The sequence below is a fragment of the Macaca thibetana genome, chromosome X, assembly GCF_024542745.1.
Source record: "Macaca thibetana thibetana isolate TM-01 chromosome X, ASM2454274v1, whole genome shotgun sequence".
Taxonomy (NCBI): domain Eukaryota; kingdom Metazoa; phylum Chordata; class Mammalia; order Primates; family Cercopithecidae; genus Macaca; species Macaca thibetana.
Window position 1 is genome coordinate 15,343,635 of NC_065598.1, and position 18,315 is coordinate 15,361,949.

The window sequence follows — 18,315 nt, forward strand, 5'->3', positions numbered from 1 at the left end:
CCCGGCCTCTTTCCTACTTCCTACTTCTTTCCTGTTCCTCCCGGTCTCTACTCCCCAAGGCAATTTTCAATAAGACATGCTGTGATTTTTTTTTTTTTTTTTTGAGACGGAGTCTCGCTCTGTCACTCTGACGCCCGGCTGGAGTGCTCACTACAACCTCCACTTCCCGAGTTCAAGCGATTCTCCTGCCTCAACCTCCCGAGTAGCTGGGATTACAGACATGCACCACCACACTTGGCTAACTTTTGTATTTTTAGTAGAGTCGTGATTTCACCATGTTGGCCAGGCTGGTTGCGAACTCCTGACCTCCAGTGATCTTCTTCTCCCGCCTCGGCCTCCCAAAGTGCTGGAATTACAGGCTTGAGGCACCACGCCCTGCCTGAGTGATCTTTTAAAAGTGTAAATTACTGTATGTAAATGTAAAATGTTACTGCTCTGCTCAGAAACCTCCATTGTCTTCCCTTTTTACTTAGAGTAGTGGTTTTCAACCTGTAGTAATCCTATTCCCCTCCCCCAGGGGACATCTGGCAATGTCTGTAGATATTTTTTTGTTGTAACAACTCTGGTATAGGGTGGAACTGGCATCTATTGGATGCTAGCCAATAGCGATGCTGCTAAACACCCTACAATGCACATGACATTCCCCCACAACCAAGAGTCATCTGATCAAAACTGTCAATAGTGCCAAGACTGAGAAACCCTAACTTAGAGAAAGAACCCTTGCAGTAGCCCAGAAGTCTTGATCTGTCATCCATTACCCGTGAACCTCATCTCCTACTGCCTTCCTCCTGGTTCACTCTACTCCTGCCATATTGGCCTCCTTACTATCCCTTGAATATGCCAGACAGACGCCCACTTCAGGATCTTTGCCCAGGCAGTTCCCCACGCCTGAAATGTCCTTCCTTTAGATAGCCATGTAACTAATCCCCTACCTCTTCCAATCCTTTGCTCGAATTTTATCTTCTTAACAAGGCCTCCTGTGAGCAATACATTTAAAAATATAACACCCTCTCTCAATTGGCACTCCAAATTCATCTTACCCTGCTCCGCTTTTTACTGGACATATTCCAATTGTCTCTACAACTGACTTGTTTATTACATTTGTTGTTTATTACCTGTATCCCCTACTAAAATGTGAGCTCCACGAGGGTAAGAGCTTTGTTCTGTTCCCCAATGAACCTAGAACCATGTTTCATACTTCATAGATGTTCAATTGATATCTTAATGACAAAAAGAATAAAAGAGTGATGGATTGAATGAAGGATGGTTAAAGGAATCACCTCCTCCCTGACTTTCCTGGCTCCACTTGCTCCCATCCATCCTGTACTCCATCGTCAGAGTCATCGGAAACCATCACTGCTTTCTCCGGTACCCATGGAATAATATGCAAAAGCCTTCCAGTCTCTCGGAAGTTCATATTCCCCAAATTAATCTCAAATCCTCATCTAGCCCCACCTCCTACTGCATCCCCAGGGCATCTGCTTGGCCAGTGTGTTGACAAATATTAATAGCAGACTTGGAATGATGGGAAGTGTGTTGACAAATATTAATAGCAGACTTGGAATGATGGGAAGTTCAGAAATACTCTTGGCTTTCTTTCAGAAAAACCGGTTTGAGGTTTGCGGGTTTTTGTTTTTGTTTTTGTTTTTGTTTTGTCTAAAGGAGAAAAAGAAAATCTTCAGAGTCAGGGTCCCCTGCAGTGAGATCAGCACCATTCTGGGGCACAGATAGAGGTTCAGACTTTTGGACCACTACAAGCAATCTACCACCGAGTGTGGAGGAGAATGACCAAGAGGGTGAAGGTGAGGGTAAAGTCTGGCCCTCTGGAGCCCTCCTGCCCCATAGCCCTAGAGAATCAGTCTGGATGTACAGGAGAAACTTCCTCTAGGCCAGGCGTCATTGGCCTCCAGCCTCAGTGTTGTGCAGACAGTGTGATTACAGAATGCAGGGCAGTCCTCAAGGCATGACCATGGCCCTGGCCGTCAGCCCCAGCTTGCCATGCCTCAGTGCTTTCCGGACGGCTCTCTGTGGAGCAGAGTCAAGGGTCATTTCCCAGACTTCTCTGAGTGCCATGCTAATAGGCCTCAGACCCACCCCCCACCCCCAACAACCTCTTGTGCAGGGCCCTGTGCCTTGGCCTGGTGTGTGTTCACTCATCTGTTTGTACCGCTCTCCTGGCTGGCGGCCATGCCCTTGGCCTCACCTTGTCACAACCTTCCCTTTGAAGGCAGAGCCCACACATCCTTTCTGTTGACTTTGCATTGTACTTGCCATCATCTTCCCAAAAATTACTATGTCTCATTCTAACTCTATTGTGAGCAAGAAAGGAGGCCTTTTCCACTTGTTTGCCCATATTCCCCTGACACTGGAATTGTTTATTGAGTAAACCTAAGGTTCTGCCCATTTTGACTCTGTTTTCTTCGGCCTTGGGGCCTAATCATCCCCTTCCACCTCCTCGTCATCGGGGAAGGTTCCCCTGTCCATCCCTCTGCCTTTGCCTCCTTGTTAAATTATCTCTCTCCTACGATACATTTTTCAGATGCCACCCTTTCCTGAAACTTAGAGCCCCTGCGCCATATATTCTCATTGCACTAAATCAAGGCTGTCATCGTGTCCAGCTTTGATTAAGAAATATTTGTTTATGGCCAGGCACGGTGGCTCATGCCTGTAATCCCAGCACTTTGGGGGGCCAAGGCGGGCAGATCACCTGAGGTCAGGAGTTTGAGACCAGCCTGGCCAACATGGTGAAACCCTGTCTCTACTAAAAATACAGAAATTAGCCAGGCATGGTGGCGGGCGCCTGTATTCCCAGCTACTCTGGGGGCTGAGGCAGGAGAATCGCTTGAAGCTGGGAGGTGGTGGTTGCAGTGAGCTGAGATCACGCCACTGCACTCCAGCCTGGGTGACAGAGTGAGACTCTGTCTCAAGAAAAAGAAAAGAAAAGAAGTATCTGTTTAATTATGCTACGTAAAATAATCCAGTGACAGAAGGACAAATACTGTACCATCCCACTTATGTGAGGTACCTAGAATAGGCAAATAAATACACAGAGACATAAAGTAAAAGAGAGATTGCCAGGGGATAAGGGGTAGAGGAGAAGTTCTTCTTTAGTGAGTACATAGTTTATGTTGGGGATGATGAAAAAGTTTTGGGTACAGATGGTGGTGATGATTGCACAACATTATGAATGTATTTAATGCCACTGAATTTGTACATTTACAGCTGGCTAAAATGATAACTATTATGTATGCTTTATCACAATTTTTAAAAAGGTAACAAAAAAGAAGTATTTGTTTAAATAGGTTTTCTTTGTAGATTGCAAGCTTGTGGGAATGGGGAAAGAGCATGATCTTTTCATCTTTATACAAGCACAGTGCTCGACATGAGATAATCGCTCACCATTGCTTCAGTTCAGGACTGGAAATCAATGGAAAGGAAGCACAGTTAACGCAAGGTTTCCCTATATCTTTTAGAAGGTTTTGAAATTTCATTTTAATGTCAAATCAGTTTTATCAGAGGGAATCCTGATTAGTTGCAATTGTTTGTGGATATTTATTGGCTTTAAAAGAAAACAAAAAATGATATTAAAAGTCATCCAAAATGACTATTTTCTTAGCTTTCTCCTTTTATGGGTAGCATTTTAACAAAATCAATTTGAGTAATAATAACTTATATTTATATAATACTTAGCAGCTTTTTCAGAGAGTTTTCATAGCTTGCACCATTTGAAGCCACAGAAAGCGTCAACTTCTTGTTTTTTTGTTTTGTTTAATTTTTTTTTTTTTTTTTTTTTTTTTTGAGATGGAGTCTCGCTCTGTCACCCAGGCTGGAGTGCAGTGGCACAATCTCAGCTCACTGCAGCCTACACCTCCCGGATTCAAGCGATTCTCCTGCCTCAGCCTCCTGAGTAGCTGGGACTACAGGCATGTGCCACCATGCCTGGCTAATCTTCTATTTTTCGTAGAGACAGGGTTTCTCCAGGTTGGCCAGGATGGTCTCGATCTCCTGACCTTATGATCTACCTGCCTTAGCCTCCCAAAGTGCTGGGATTACAGGCGTGAGCCACCGCACCCGGCTGAACTTCTTGTATAGTGTAACTGAGCAACTATTTTTCCTGCTCCTTGGGTTCTAGATTCTTGCATAAATTTAAGGGTGTACTTTAAGCATTAAACTTAACCATTTCAGTTCATATTACTGTAACCGCTCAAGGGATTCTTCCTACCTGCTGCACAAAGAAAGACCATGGCATTGCAACCGCTGCCTGGACAGAATCCATTTACCAAGACGGGGGAATTGCAATGGAGAAAGAGCCCACTGTGTGGGAGACCAGAGTTTTATTATTACTCAAGTCAGTCTCCACGAGCATCCAGGGATCAGAGTTTTTAAAGATAATTTCGTGGGTAAGGCCTTGAGAAGTGGGGAGGGCTGATTGCTCAGGTTGGAGATGGAATTATAGGGGGTCGAAGTGAGTTTTTCTTGCTGTCTTTTGTTCCTGGGTGGGATGGCAGAACTGATTGAGCCAGATTATGGGTCTGGGTGGTGTCAGCTGATCCATCAAGTGCAGGGTCTGCAAAATATCTCAAGCATTGATCTTAGGTTTTACAATAGTGATGTTATCCCAAGGAGCAATTTGGGGAGGTTCAAACTCTTGGAGCCAGAGGCTACACAACCCCTAAACTGTAATTTCTAACCACTAGCTAAGTTGTTAGTCCTGCAAAGGCAGACTCGTCCCCAGGCAAGAAGGGGGTCTTTTTGGGAAAGGGCTGCTATCAATTTTGTTTCAGAGTCAAGCCATGAACTGAATTCCTTCCCAAAGTTAGTTCGGCCTACATCCAGGAATGAACAAGGACAGCTTAAAGGTTAGAAGCAAGATGGAGTTGATTAGGTCTGATTTTATTCACTGTCATAATTTCCTCAGTTATAATTTTGCAAAGGCGGTTTCAGCATTATAGTAAAGAAAGAGTTTAAGTAGACACAAGGCCAGCCACACCATGTGGGAGATGGAATTAGTAGTGAAATAATCTCCGCCAAAGCTCATAGGTTAGGAGTTTTTCAAAGGCAGTTTAGGGGAATGGGTGGAGGTGGCTAGGCTTGCTGCTGATTGTTTGAGGAGGAGATGAAATCAGTGTCCTTTGATTTCAAAAATACAATGAGGGATAAATTGATAGGATGTCTGGGAATTTGCTTCAAAATAAGCTGGGGAGGAAAATAGCGGGGGGGGGGCGGGTAGGAGAAGTATAAATAAAACTTGATTGGCCATGAACAGATGGTTGAAATGGAATATTGGGTACGTAGGTGGTTTTATTATAGTGTTCTTACTATACTAGTATAAAATTGAAGTTTTCCATAATAAAGTTTGTCTTTGTTAAGAAAAACAAAGCAGAGTGAGATTCTAAATTGAAGTTGCCAATGGCCTATTGTTCTTTTAAGTCTGCTCAGTTAATTCAGTTAAGGAAGTTGTTTGAAAACAGGGTGCTAATGCGCGTCTTCTTTTTCTGGGGTATAGTGTCTCACCCCGAGAAGATTAATGACTGGAACACACACATGGAGTTAAGGAGAGGAAAGTTTAATAGGCAGAAGAAAGGAGAGAGGAGAGCAACTCTCTCTCTTGCGAGAGAGGCGTCCAAAAAAGGGACAAGTGGCCGACTGCAGCAGATTTTATAGGCAGGCGTGAGGAGGCGGTGTCTGATTTACATAGGGGCCACAGATTAGTTCCACCAGATGTGACATTTACATAGCATGTGGGAAGGCTGATCGTCCCACCCTAATCTTATTTTGCAAAGGGGCTTTCTACTTGGCCAGTGCCATCTTGTCTGCTCTTTACCGTACACTTGGCTGGCAAAGAGAAGATGGAGCCGCCGTTTTGAAAGTGCCTAGTCCTAGGTAGTATTTTTCTATTGGCACAACTGCCAGCATTCGCCTGTGCAAGCTTCCAGCTTGCTTGTCTATGTCTGCAGCTCAATTTTACAGGCTTCTCTTTGTTAGAAAAGAAAATGATTTGGGGGCTGCTTTTTATTAAAAGGAAAACCTTACTGAGGACTCCCATACCCTCACTATCTGCCTAAGTAATTTCTTCTCAACTCCTATATCACTATTATTTAGCTCAAGGCACTATCAAGATAATCCCTTGAAAGTTTATTACCAGTCCATGTTTTAAATCCTGAGTCAAACATTTGCATCTCTTAAATAAGGTCCATTTTGACATACATGCTCCCTTCAAAAATGTATATACACAGATACACACATAAAACTATAACCTGGCCAGATGCAGTAGCTCACACCTGTAATCCCAGCACTTTACGAGGCCCTTAAGCAGGAGGATTGCTTGAATCCAGGAGTTTGAGACCAACCCAGGTAATATAGTGAGACCCACGCCCCCATCTCTAAAAAAAATAAACAATATTAACCAGGGATAGCCAGGCGCAGTGGCTCACAGCTGTAATCCCAGCACTTTGGGAGGCTGAGGTTGGAGGATCACTTGAGGTCATGAGTTCAAGACCAGCCTGGCCAACATGGTGAAACCCTGTCTCTATGAAAAATACAAAAAAGAGCATCTGCACAGGCCGGAGGGAAAGAAAGGAGTTGGAAGAACTGAAGCCCACGTAGCTGGTGGGCAAGCAGGAGTGCAAATGGATGTGAGGCCGAGATCTTAGCAGGGCCAGAGCACATGGCCTTGCAGCCACACCACAGTCATGGTTACACAAATGGTGTCCTGAACAGCTGTTTGAATGTGTCTCAAGTACTCAGACTAAACACTTCTAAATCTGTAGTGGAATGAATGTGTAACCAAGAAAAATTGATTTTTTTTTCAGAATTTCAGAATGGAATAGGGATAGTTTTCAGGGAAAATGGATGAAGCAGTACTGTGGTGGGGAAAGTGTTCAAAGTTAATATTACCATAATTTCAGAACACCATAGTGAATACCTTGGAAAGCATCATCTTCTGAGACTTTGACTGTGACCATGTGAAAGGTGGAGAGAGAATTCAGGATTAACTTTGTCTGTTTTCCCATGTTCAAGGGCCATTGTGTTACACCAAAAATTGGCAAAGAGTCATAGATTATATTTAAGCTCAGATTTCAAAACTGCCCATGACTATTTTGGCAGGATGTGTCATGGGTTTTGTTTTGTTTTTGTAAGCAATCTAGATACAGATGTTTGTTTTTAGTCAGACAGCCTGGAGGGAGCTTTAATGTTGGGGTTCTTCGTATATGTAAATACCATGCTGGATAATTAATTGGGATTTCCTAGAGCAATGTTTTTTTTTTTTTTTTAAATTTTAAGAAACTGTACTGTAAACAGTTTTTTCATTCTTGTGGCTAAAGAGAAGCTTTTCTCTGGACTTCTAATATTTGCCAACCCTGAGGGAAACGCAAAGCATGTGAGTCAGGCCTCAGGACCCTCCCTGCCCTCCACTGAGGGGACCAATGAGTTTGAGGAACAAGAGTGCATAAACGTTAACTCTCATCTGCCCTCCCTCCCTCCACTTCAGGGTGTGTACTCCTAGTCTGAATATTGTCCTACTTAGAGGTTTCTCCATGATCTTAAGTCTCTGTTGTTTACAGCTTTCCCTCCTCTGCCTTCATCCCTCTAGGTTATTAGGTTCCTGCAACTTAACTGGGAACTGATCAAGATTTCAAGCTAAGATGGTGGTGATGAACAGCCTAAGGGTCATTCTTCAAGCATCTCCAGGCAAATTGCTGTGGAGAAAGTTCCAGATTCCGAGATTCATGCCAACGAGGCCCTGCAGCCTCTATACTTGTACTTACAAAACCCGGAACCGAGCCTGTGAGTACACCACTTCCTTAAAGAGAACAAAAAGGGCTCCAGCCTGAGTGACAGAGCGAAATCTCATCTCTTAGAAAAAAAGAAAAGAGGGAGCAAGTGTGCAAGAGCAAAAATACTTGTCTTTATAATAATCACACATGTTAAACATTTGCAGCTATGCTGTCTTTGGCTTTTCAGTGTAGGATTATATGCCTTATGAACTGTGAGAATACCTGTTTCTCTATTGATTCATGAAAGTAAATGTAGAATGTTCTTTCTTGACTAATTTTAGCATGTTAAAATGATGTCATGCAGAAACTGGACAAGAGACAGATCCCAGTTTTTAATATTTTGGAACCCGTTGTTTATTATTTCTTGGTAGCAATTGTCTTTTTTTTTTTTTTTTTTCCTTTTAAACAAAGGTTGATCCACAAACCACAAATTATTTCTGGGAACCTTACGTTTCTGGAAGTTGCATGTAAATGTTTGTAAGCAGTTTACTAGCTTCAACATTCTGGAATATTCTGTCCTGAGTTAGGAATTACAAAGTTAATTCTAGCTGTTCAGTTTGCAAGTGTGTGCTCTGCTGTAAGGATGGAAGATTGAGTGAGGCAGGAAATGGTCTTCCTCACACCTCTCTCATCTCGTTCCCCTTCTGGAAATACGAGGCATTGTCCATGTCCGGATGTGGCAGGGATTCTCCACTGCGGCGTGATGGACATTGAGGATGGATCATTGTGTGTTGTGGGAGGTTGTCCTGTGTCCTGGAGGGTCTTTACAGCGTTCCTGGCCTCTGCCTACTAGTTGCTAGTAGCACCCTCATGAAGCTATAACAACCAAAACTGTCTGCAGATTGCCAAACATGCTCTGCGTTACTGCCCTGGAGAGGGCAGTTGAGAGGATGGGAAAGGATAATGTGTGTATTTGTGGACAGATAACTTTGAGTTAATGGAGATATGAAATGGCTAAGTATTATCATTAAGGAGGAATTTTTCATGTTTTCTGTTACTTAAAAAACACAGGCACAGAGTTTTCAAATGTTGGGTTGCACTGAGGTCTAGGTTTCTCCATATGGGGTCTCCACTTTGATCCCATATGCACATAATAAAAAGACTGGGTAAGAATGGAATGCTTGTAAATTAGTAGTGCTAATCTAGCTACATCCAAGGGCTTGAAACTGCTCCACAAATATATTTTCACTGTAAGTTTATTTTGTTTCCTTCAACATTGACTGTGTTCTTTTTCAAATAAACGGACCAGAGGCATAATAAATTTCTGGTTGCTAGGTGTGGTTTCCTACAAATATGCCACATCCTACCGAGACTGGCTTATTCTGAACACTGGCACTTTGTGGTCTAGGGTTTATATTGCAAAGTATTAGTAGTTTTGCTGTTTTGTTTTTTTTTTTTGACAGTTGAAATTGAACATCCAAATCCGGTATGCTTATGTAGTTAGGATAGTTTGCTGCTTTTAATGCTGACAAAAAAAACAAACAGTAGTGGCTTCGGGAGGGGCAGCTTTACTTAGTGAATTTCCCACAACAGATGACATGTTCTTGTTTCTAAGTTACTAGGAAAAACAGGGGACAGTCACCATTTGATTTTGTTTGTAGCATATTACACTGTTCCAACCTGTTTGCCCCAAGAATAATATTGTGGTCTTTGCTGCTCTGGGCCTTTGAGCAGGTCCTATTTCTATGTTCTGTACCCTCATCTGCTCAATTGTAAAGACAGTTCTCATTGTTTCTCACAGCTCGGTACCCCAACAGTAGGCCAGTATACACTTGTGACCAAGAATGACCCCAGATTCTTGAGGGTTTGAAAAGATAACATGTGTTGATGAAAAACGCCAAACTCTAAAATATTTGAAGAGGTTCATTCTGAGCCAAATATGAGTGACCGTGGCCCATGATACAGCCTCAAGAGGTCCTGAGAACACATGCCCAAGGTGGTTGGGTTACAGCATGGGGGAGACAGAAGTTACAGGCAAGACATAAATCAATACCTGTAAGGTATACATTGTGAGGGCGAAACTCTGATTTTTTTTATCTTGCCCAAATTCCTATCTAAGGGGTCTGGGGAGTCATGCCCCACAAATCACAAATTGTTACCAGATGGGTTTTATTTAACCCATATATCGTGATTTACTTTCCAACCTGACTTTGGCGTAACATTACAAGACAAAGAAGAAAATCAAAATATTTTACCCCAAAACATGTTTCTTTGCCATATTTTGAAATTGCCCTGCAAAGCTGTTCTTTGTGGGGGGGAAATTGTATCTGTAAAGAATCTCTATTAACATAGCTAGATCTTTTTTTTCCAGACCCTCCCAATCCTAAAGAGATTAACTAAGATCTGAATAGGAAATATTTCTCATCTATTGTCTCTAAGGGCAGCCACTATAAGACTTCAAAAGAACTTTGGTCTCCACATCTTTTCCTTAACCCGAACCATTCCCTTTCTACCAATCCCAGGTCTTTAGACAAATTCAACCAATTGTCAACCAGAAAATGTTTAAATTTACCTATAGCCTAGAAGCCCCCCCAACCCCCACCCCAGCTCTGAACTGTCCCGCCTTTCTGGACCAAACCAGTGTATATCTTAAATGTATTTGATCGATGTCTCATGCCTCTCTAAAATGTATAAAAACAAGCTGTACCCTGAGCACCTTGGGCACATGTTCTCAGGTCCATGTGGGAGCTGTGTCACGGGCCACAGTCACCCATATTTGGCCCAGAATAAATCTCTTCAAATATTTACAGAGTTTGACTCTTTTCGTCAACACTTGGTTTGGCCTGGAAAGGTAGGACATCTCTAAGCAGGGGCTTACAGGTCATAAGTAAGTGGATTCAAAGATTTTCTGTTGGCTGGGCGCGGTGGCTCACGCCTGTAATCCCAGCACTTTGGGAGGCCGAGGCGGGCAGATCACAAGGTCAGGAGATCGAGACCACGGTGGAACCCCATCTCTACTAAAAATACAAAAAATTAGCTGGGCACAGTGGCGGGTGCCTGTAGTCCCAGCTACTCAGGAGGCTGAGGCAGGAGAATGGCGTGAACCCGGGAGGTGGGGCTTGCAGTGAGCTGAGATTGTGCCACTGTACTCCAGCCTAGGCGAGAAAAAAACAAAGATTTTCTGTTTGGCTGTTTGGCAGTTGGTTGAAAAAGTTAAGCTTTGCCTAAAGAGTTGAAGTCAACTGAAAGAAATGCTTCAGTTAAGATAAGGGGGATTGTAGAAGCCAAGGTTCTTGTTATGTAGATGAAGCCTCCCATTAGCAGGTTTAGAGAGATTAAATGGTAAAACATCTCTTATGGGACCTTAAAAGGTGTCAGATCTTTCCTGGATCAGGAAAAGACCTGGAAAGGGACAGGGGCTCTCTACAGAATGCACATTTATCCCACAAGGGATGGCTTTGCAGGGCTATTTCAAAATGTGTCAAAGAAATATATTTTGGGATAAGGCTGGGTGCAGTGACTCACGCCTGTAATCCCAGCACTTTGGGAGGCCGAGGCAGGTGGATCACCTGAGGTCAGGAGTTTGAGATGAGCCTGGCCAACATGGTGAAACCCCATCTCTACTAAAAATACAAAAATTAGCTAGGTGTGGTGGCACACACCTGTAATCCCAGCTACTCAGGAGACTGAGGCAAAAGAATCACTTGAACCCAGGAGGTGGAGGTTCCGGGTGAGCTGAGATCACGCCATTGCACTCCAGCCTGGGCGACAAGAGCGAAACTCTCTCCCAAAAAATAAATAAATAAATAAATAAATTTTGGGGTAAAATACTTTGATTTCTTTCAGAGCCTTCTATCTGTCATGTGATGCTATACCAGGGTCAGGTTGGAAGTAGGTATTTTATTGCTACAAAGATTCTATGTCAGCCTTATGATCTCTATTTGAGTGTTAATGCTGGTCAGTTGTGCCTAAACTCTAAAGGGAGGGAGTATAATGAGGCATGCCCAACCTCTCTTCCCCTCTTGGCCTGAACTAGTTCTTCAGGTTTCTTTGGGATCCCCCTGGCCAGGGTAGGGGGATCCATTCAGTCCATTGGGGAGCTTAGAATTTCATTTCTGGTTTGCATGTGCAAAGTCCTTAGCTAGTGCTGTCACATAGTGAGGACTCAGTGTTGGGAGCTACTTCTAGTACTACAATTGTTATCATCATCATAGGCTCAGTGCCTGTCTCAGATGTTTAAATCTGACCCTTTTAAGAGGAGGCAAAGCAGAATAAGGAGTGAATGGAAGTAGGAGGTTGTGGCAAATTTGGAAAGCAGCATTTCAGGTCAGCCCTGTGCTCTGTGCTCATCATATCTTTGCTCCCAAGGCTCTCCACAGATAATCTTTAGCTGTCAACTCAGATTGCTGTTTGCTGTTATCTCAGGTAGCAGACAGTAACTGTTGATAGTCCTAACTTTGGAGACTTGTAATATAATAAGATAAAGATAAAAGCCTATACCTCTTATCCAATGTGGAAATTAAATCAGTTTCCCTTAGGTATCATCTGGTGAAATTTAGTCTAATGGTCACATAAAAAGATTTAGGCATGAGATCTTAGACCATAGGAAAGTGCATTTAATAATTCTTAATTGAATGAAATATAAAGAATATCAGGTAGAATGGAAATGATACTGATTTGTTATTCCAATGATTCTTAATATTCATGATCTCCTTACTTGTAGAAGAAAGAGAAGCCCGTTAGGATAATAGGGACTAAAGAAGCCAGCACTGTATAAAATGTAGCCACTAACCCCATGTGGGTATTTACATGTAAATTTAAATTCATTAAAATTTTATAGCTACCTATGCCTAGATCTTAATATACTGGACATTTCTGTCATCAGAGAAAGTTCTATTTGACAGCAGTAATCTATATCATAACTGTACTGTGTTTGAAAGTTATTCTATTATTTCTCCAGTTAATTTTGAAGAATACAAATAAAGCCTGGAGAGTAATAAAAAGCTTCTTTTGCAGTGTTTTCACAAAGAATTCTGAAATATAGACTCAGGATGCCCCTAGATTGTCTTTATTAACATGCAAGTAACCTTGAGAAAAAATGAGCTGATTAAGAGCCACTTAGAATTGCATTAATGGCCTCAGGGTTATCTTCAGCTGCCTGAGACTGACAAATAGCCCTGGAACTGACCATCAGGAAATGTGAGCTTTAGTCTCCTGTGCTGATAACTGCACAGGGAGGTATCCTGTGGCTAATGGACTCGGCATCCAAGTGCCTTTTATAGCCCTGATGATGCTCTAACAAGGCAATTTGTGATTCTGCGATCATCCTCAACCAAGTCATATGGAGGGTCCCAGTGTATACACCCATCACTGTATTAAGGCCAAGGCCTACACGGGTCGTCTTCAGCAACATGAGGAAGTAGACATCCCTCATAAAAAGGGCAGTACATAGCAAGGAACCAAATAAAAAGACATGAGGGTATAAGGCAATGCTTTCTGGTAGATAAATAAAGTAAACCACAAATATGAGCCATATAGGTCATTCTATATTTTCTAATAGGCCAGGTACAGTGGCTCATGCCTGTAAGCCCAAGACTTTGGGAGGCCAAGTGGGGAGGATCGCTTGAGGCCAGGAGTTTGAGACCTGCCTGGGCAGCATAGCAACACCCCATCTCTTCAATAAAATAAAATAAAAATATGAGTAATTCTATATTTTGTAATAACCGCATCTTAAAAAGTACAAGTAAACAGGTCAAATTAATTTGACTAATATATTTTATTTAGCCCAATATATCTAAAATATTATCACTTTAATATGAAATGAATATAAGAATTATAAATTAAATTTTAATATTTATTTTGTACTGAGCCTTCGAAGTTCCTCGTATTGTACATTTATATAGTACATCTCAATTTAGGCTAGCACACAGGGACAGTGCTACCATATTGGGGAGCTCAGGAACAGAGATAATAGGTGTTAAGGAGTAAGAACAGATGAAAGATGCTTTATTTAGGGTGGGAGTGTCAGAGAAGGGGCTTGAACTGACCTTGAAAACCTAGTAGAATTTTAAGGAACAAACGAATAACAGATAGATACGATTAGGTGAACCTAAGAGGTATTCAGGGTTAAACCAGCTTGCCTGGTAGAGAGATGGTGGCTGTGAGGTAATGGGTAGAGAGCCTTGGTATCAATTTGTTTGGTTTTCTGTATCAGTAAAATAAGCATTTAGTACCTCTTCTGTGCCTTGTACCAAGTGAAGCCCTGGAGACTAGAAAAAGTAGAGTACACAGACCTCATGGGCTTGGAGTTGACACAGACCCTTTGGGCAGATAAAGCAAACACAGATTATGTGAGGAATGGTTGGGTGCTAAATGGTGTGAAAGCAAATTCAGTGTGTGTTCAGAAAAAGCAAAGCTCAGAGTGGTTGGAGAATATGTCATCAGGGAAATTAGACTTGAACTGGAAAAGATTTCTTTTGGGAATCTGGAAAGATTTCCAGACTTGAACTGGAAAAGATTTCTTAAGGAAAAGGAAGGGCTTCTAAGCACAAGCCAAAGTGGGGCTAAAGGCCAGACATGGGGGCTCATGCCTGTAATCCTAGCACTTTGGAAGGCCAAGACAGGAAGATAGCTTGAGCCCAGGAGTTCAAGACCAGCCTGGGCAACATAGCGAGACCCTATCTCTACAAAAAATTTTATTTAAAAAGTTTTTTAAAACCCAAGTAGACAGCTGGGTGCGGTGGCTCACACCTGTAATCCCAGCACTTTGGGAGGCCGAGGCGGGTGGATCACGAGGTCAGGAGTTTGAGACCAGCCTGGCCAAGATGGTGAAACCCCATCTCTACTAAAAATACCAAAAATTAGGCCAGGTCCGGTGGCTCACGCCTGTAATCCCAGCACTTTGGGAGGCCAAGGCGGGCAGATCACAAGGTCAAGAGATTGAGACGACCATACTGGCTAACATGGTGAAACCCTGTCTCTACTAAAAAATACAAAAATTAGCTGGGCGTCATGGTGGGTGCCTGTAGTCCCAGCTACTCGGGAGGCTGAGACAGGAGAATCGCTTGAACCCAGGAGTCAGAGGTTGCAGTGAGCTGAGATCGTGCTACTGCACTCCAGCCTGGCGACAGAGTGAGACTCCATCTCAAAAACAAACAAACAAACAAACAACAATTTTAAAAAACACCAAAATTAGCCAGGCATGGTGACGGGCGCCTGTAATCCCAGCTACTCAGGAGGCTGAGGCAGGAGAATCGCTTGAACCCGGGAGGCGGAGGTTGCAGTAAACCGAGATCATGCCACTGCACTCTAGCCTGGGTGACAAAGCGAGGAGACTCTGTCTCAATAAAACAAACAAAAAACCAAAGTAGACATAAACTTATGTAGGTAGGCAGTTGTAAGAAGAGTAGCTTGCTAAGGGGAATAACATGACAAGAAAAGTAGCATAGGAACACCAGAGTTTGGGAAGAATGAGGAAAATGAGATTAGATAAGTGAGATGGGTTCTAATAGGAAAACCTGGGCATTGAACTTGGAAGTTACAACTTGATATACTGTCTTTAGCATAGCAGCAATGTGACAAAGGTGGTTATGTAGGAAAATTGCTGAGTGGCAGAACTCAGGAGTAGAGGAGAGTTAGAGGAGGAAATCAACCAAGAGGCTTTGTATGAAGTCTGGGGTTTAGGGTTCTGAACTAGGCTGCTGTGCTGAGCAAGGCGAAGAAGAGATAAACCTGAATGATTCTTAAAGAAAAATAATGAAATAAAGCAAAAAGGAGAAACGAACTGTCTTATTCTGTTTGGGCTGCCATAACAAAGTAACTCAGACTGAATAATTTATACACAACAGAAATTTGTTGCTCACAGTTCCGGAGGCCAGGAAGTCCAAAAAACCAAGGTGCCAGTAGATTCAGTGTCTGATGAGGGTTCTCTCTGCTTCAAAGAATTTGTCTTCTTGCTGCATCCTCATATGGCGGAAGGAGCTCAGGAGCTTTCTCAGGCCTCTTTTATGAGGGTATTCATCCTGTTCATAAGGGCTTTGCCTTCGTGACATAGTCACCTCCCAAAGGCCTCAGCTCTTAATACCATCACCTTGGGGAAAAGGATTTCAGTGTGTACATTTTTTGTTTTTTTGTTTTTTTGTTTTTTTTGAGACAGGATCTTGCTCTGTCACCCAGACTGGAGTGCAGTGGCACAATCTCAGCTCACTGCAACCTCCGCCTGCCGGGTTCAAGAGATTCTCCTGCCTCAGCCTCTCAAGTAGCTGGGACTACAGGCATGAGCCACCACACCCAGCTAATTTTTTATATTTTTACTAGAGATGGGATCTCCCCATGTTGGCCAGGCTGGTCTCAAACTACTGACCTCAAGTGATCTGCCCACCTTGGCCTGCCAAAGTGTTGGGATTACAGGTGCAAGCCACCACTGCCTGGGTTAATTTTGAGGAGACGCCTACATTCACACCATAGCACAAATCTTCCCAGTGATGCTTCTCGTCTTATTCCATCCACAAGTATTCACCGAAAGTCAGCTGGCTCACAGAGTAGTGAGGAAGGCAGATAATTAGACACATATGCATATAATTATAACTGCACCCATGTAATAAATGTCATGAAAGAAAAATCGGAGTGCTATGATTAAAAAATGAAGTGATCATATTATAAGAGAGTAGCCAGAGATCACTTTGTCAAGGAGGTGACAATTAAGCCCAAGACCTAAAGATAATGGGGGCTAGCCCTGAGCCAAATGAGGGTAATTGATTTCTGTGGAGGAGGAGCACGAAGAAAGGGACTAAGGCAGGAATGAGCTTTCCATGTTTCAGGGGCTAAAAGGACAGCGCCAAAGCTGGGGAAATAGGTGGTTACAGCAAACTGAATGTTCATGACCCCGTAACATTTATATGTTGAAATCCTAACCCCCAAGGTGATGATATTAAGAGTTGGGGCTTTGGGGAGGTGATTAGATCATGAGGGCAGAGCTCTCATGAATAGGATTAGTTCCCGATATAAAAGAGACCCCAGAGAGCCCCCTCGTACCTTCTACCATTTGAAGACAGCAAGGAGGCTGTCTATGAACCAGAAAGCAGGCCCTTGCCAGACACCCAGTCTGCTGGTGCCTTGATCTTGGACTTCCCAGACTCCAGAACTGTGAGAAATAAATTTCTCTTATTTATAAGCCACCTAGTCTATGACATTCTGTCATAGCAGGCTGAATGGACTAAGACAGTGCTAAAGCACAAAATAAATCAAACCTAGGACTACTCATATAAACAACTAAAATCAAGCACTTCCTCAACATGGAATCTTCTGCAGGGCTTTTGTTGCCCATCAGCTACGAATTACTGACACCTTTTTTTTTTTTGAGACGGAGTCTTGCCCTGTCGCCGAGGCTGGAGTGCAATGACACAATCTCGGCTCACTGCAACCTCCACCTCCCGGGTTCAAGCGATTCTCCTGCCTCAACCTACCGAGTAGCTGGGATTATAAGCACGCACCACCACATCCAGCTAATTATTTTGTATCTTTAGTAGAGATGGGGTTTCACCATGTTGGCCAGGCGGGTCTTGAACTCCTGACCTCAGGTGATCCGCCTGCCTCAGCCTCCCAAAGTGCTAGGATTACAGGCACGAGCCACCGCACCCGGCCGACACCTTCTTAATAACAGTGTGTCTTTGTTAACATAAACCACAGTTGATAAAATCACTGTCTATTTCATTTTCCCTATACAAGAAGAACCTGAAAATGAAGCTTCTGTTAAACCACTTAATCATCACCCCATTATCTTTAGGTCTTGGGCTTAATTGTCACCTCCTTGACAAAGTGATCTCTGGCTACTCTCTTATAATATGATCACTTCATATTATAATTTTTTAATCATAGCACTCCGATTTTTCTTTCATGACATTTATTACATGGGTGCAGTTATAATTATATGCATATGTGTCTAATTATCTGCCTTCCTCACTGCTCTGTGAGCCAGCTGGCTTTCGGTGAATACTTGTGGATGGAATAAGATGAGAAGCATCACTGGGAAGATTTGTGCTATGGTGTGAATGTAGGCGTCTCCTCAAAATTTAGCCAGGCAGCGGTGGCTTGCACCTGTATTTTTTTTTTAATAATTTAAATAATTTCTTATTTTTGAGGTAAAATATGAGCAACTACCAGGAAATTGTTTTGATCTGATTTTTCCTTAAATAGAGGAAAAGGAGGGGAGTAGGAGAGAACAAAAGTGTCAGTTTATCTTTAGCAAAACAAGCCGTTGGCAAAAAATTGGCTTCAGTAAGGGCAGAGTGACCAAGGACCCCCTCCCCACACAGTAAGTTGGATGGTCTAACCTAGATGGTGTAGTTTAGTAAAGAAGGAGGTGGGTAGGAGGAAAGAAAACCTGGAAGCTGAACTTGTAAACTGAAGGGCATAAATTGATCGTGTCGTTATGGTCATTAAAGAGCAATTGCAGGAATAGGCCCAGTTTTCTTGGGCTGGTATTTGCATGAGTGTGAGTGTTGATACTTCCCATTTCATGAATTAGATGGGCAACAATTAAGGGTGACCAAGGCATCATCTTAGGTACCTAATCACTCCAGTTCTTCCCTAGTCTTCA

General features: G+C 42.8%; 3 protein-coding genes across 7 annotated transcripts in view; 2 read left to right on the forward strand and 1 right to left on the reverse strand.

Annotated features, from left to right (window-relative positions):
• The window catches only part of PIR (pirin), a 517,051-nt gene that overhangs the window by 377,308 nt on the left and 121,428 nt on the right, over positions 1 to 18,315 (reverse strand). The window lies entirely within an intron of this gene.
• ZRSR2 (zinc finger CCCH-type, RNA binding motif and serine/arginine rich 2) overlaps positions 1 to 18,315 on the forward strand; it is a 174,419-nt gene that overhangs the window by 93,872 nt on the left and 62,232 nt on the right. The window lies entirely within an intron of this gene.
• Positions 1 to 18,315, forward strand: part of CA5B (carbonic anhydrase 5B) — a 99,968-nt gene that overhangs the window by 55,121 nt on the left and 26,532 nt on the right. For all 5 annotated transcript variants that reach the window (XM_050777661.1, XM_050777660.1, XM_050777663.1 and 2 more), the window contains one exon: positions 7,595 to 7,788. In XM_050777661.1, coding sequence (XP_050633618.1) covers positions 7,647 to 7,788 — 142 coding nt within the window. In that variant the 5' untranslated portion in view covers positions 7,595 to 7,646. The remainder of the gene's footprint in view (positions 1 to 7,594; positions 7,789 to 18,315) is intronic.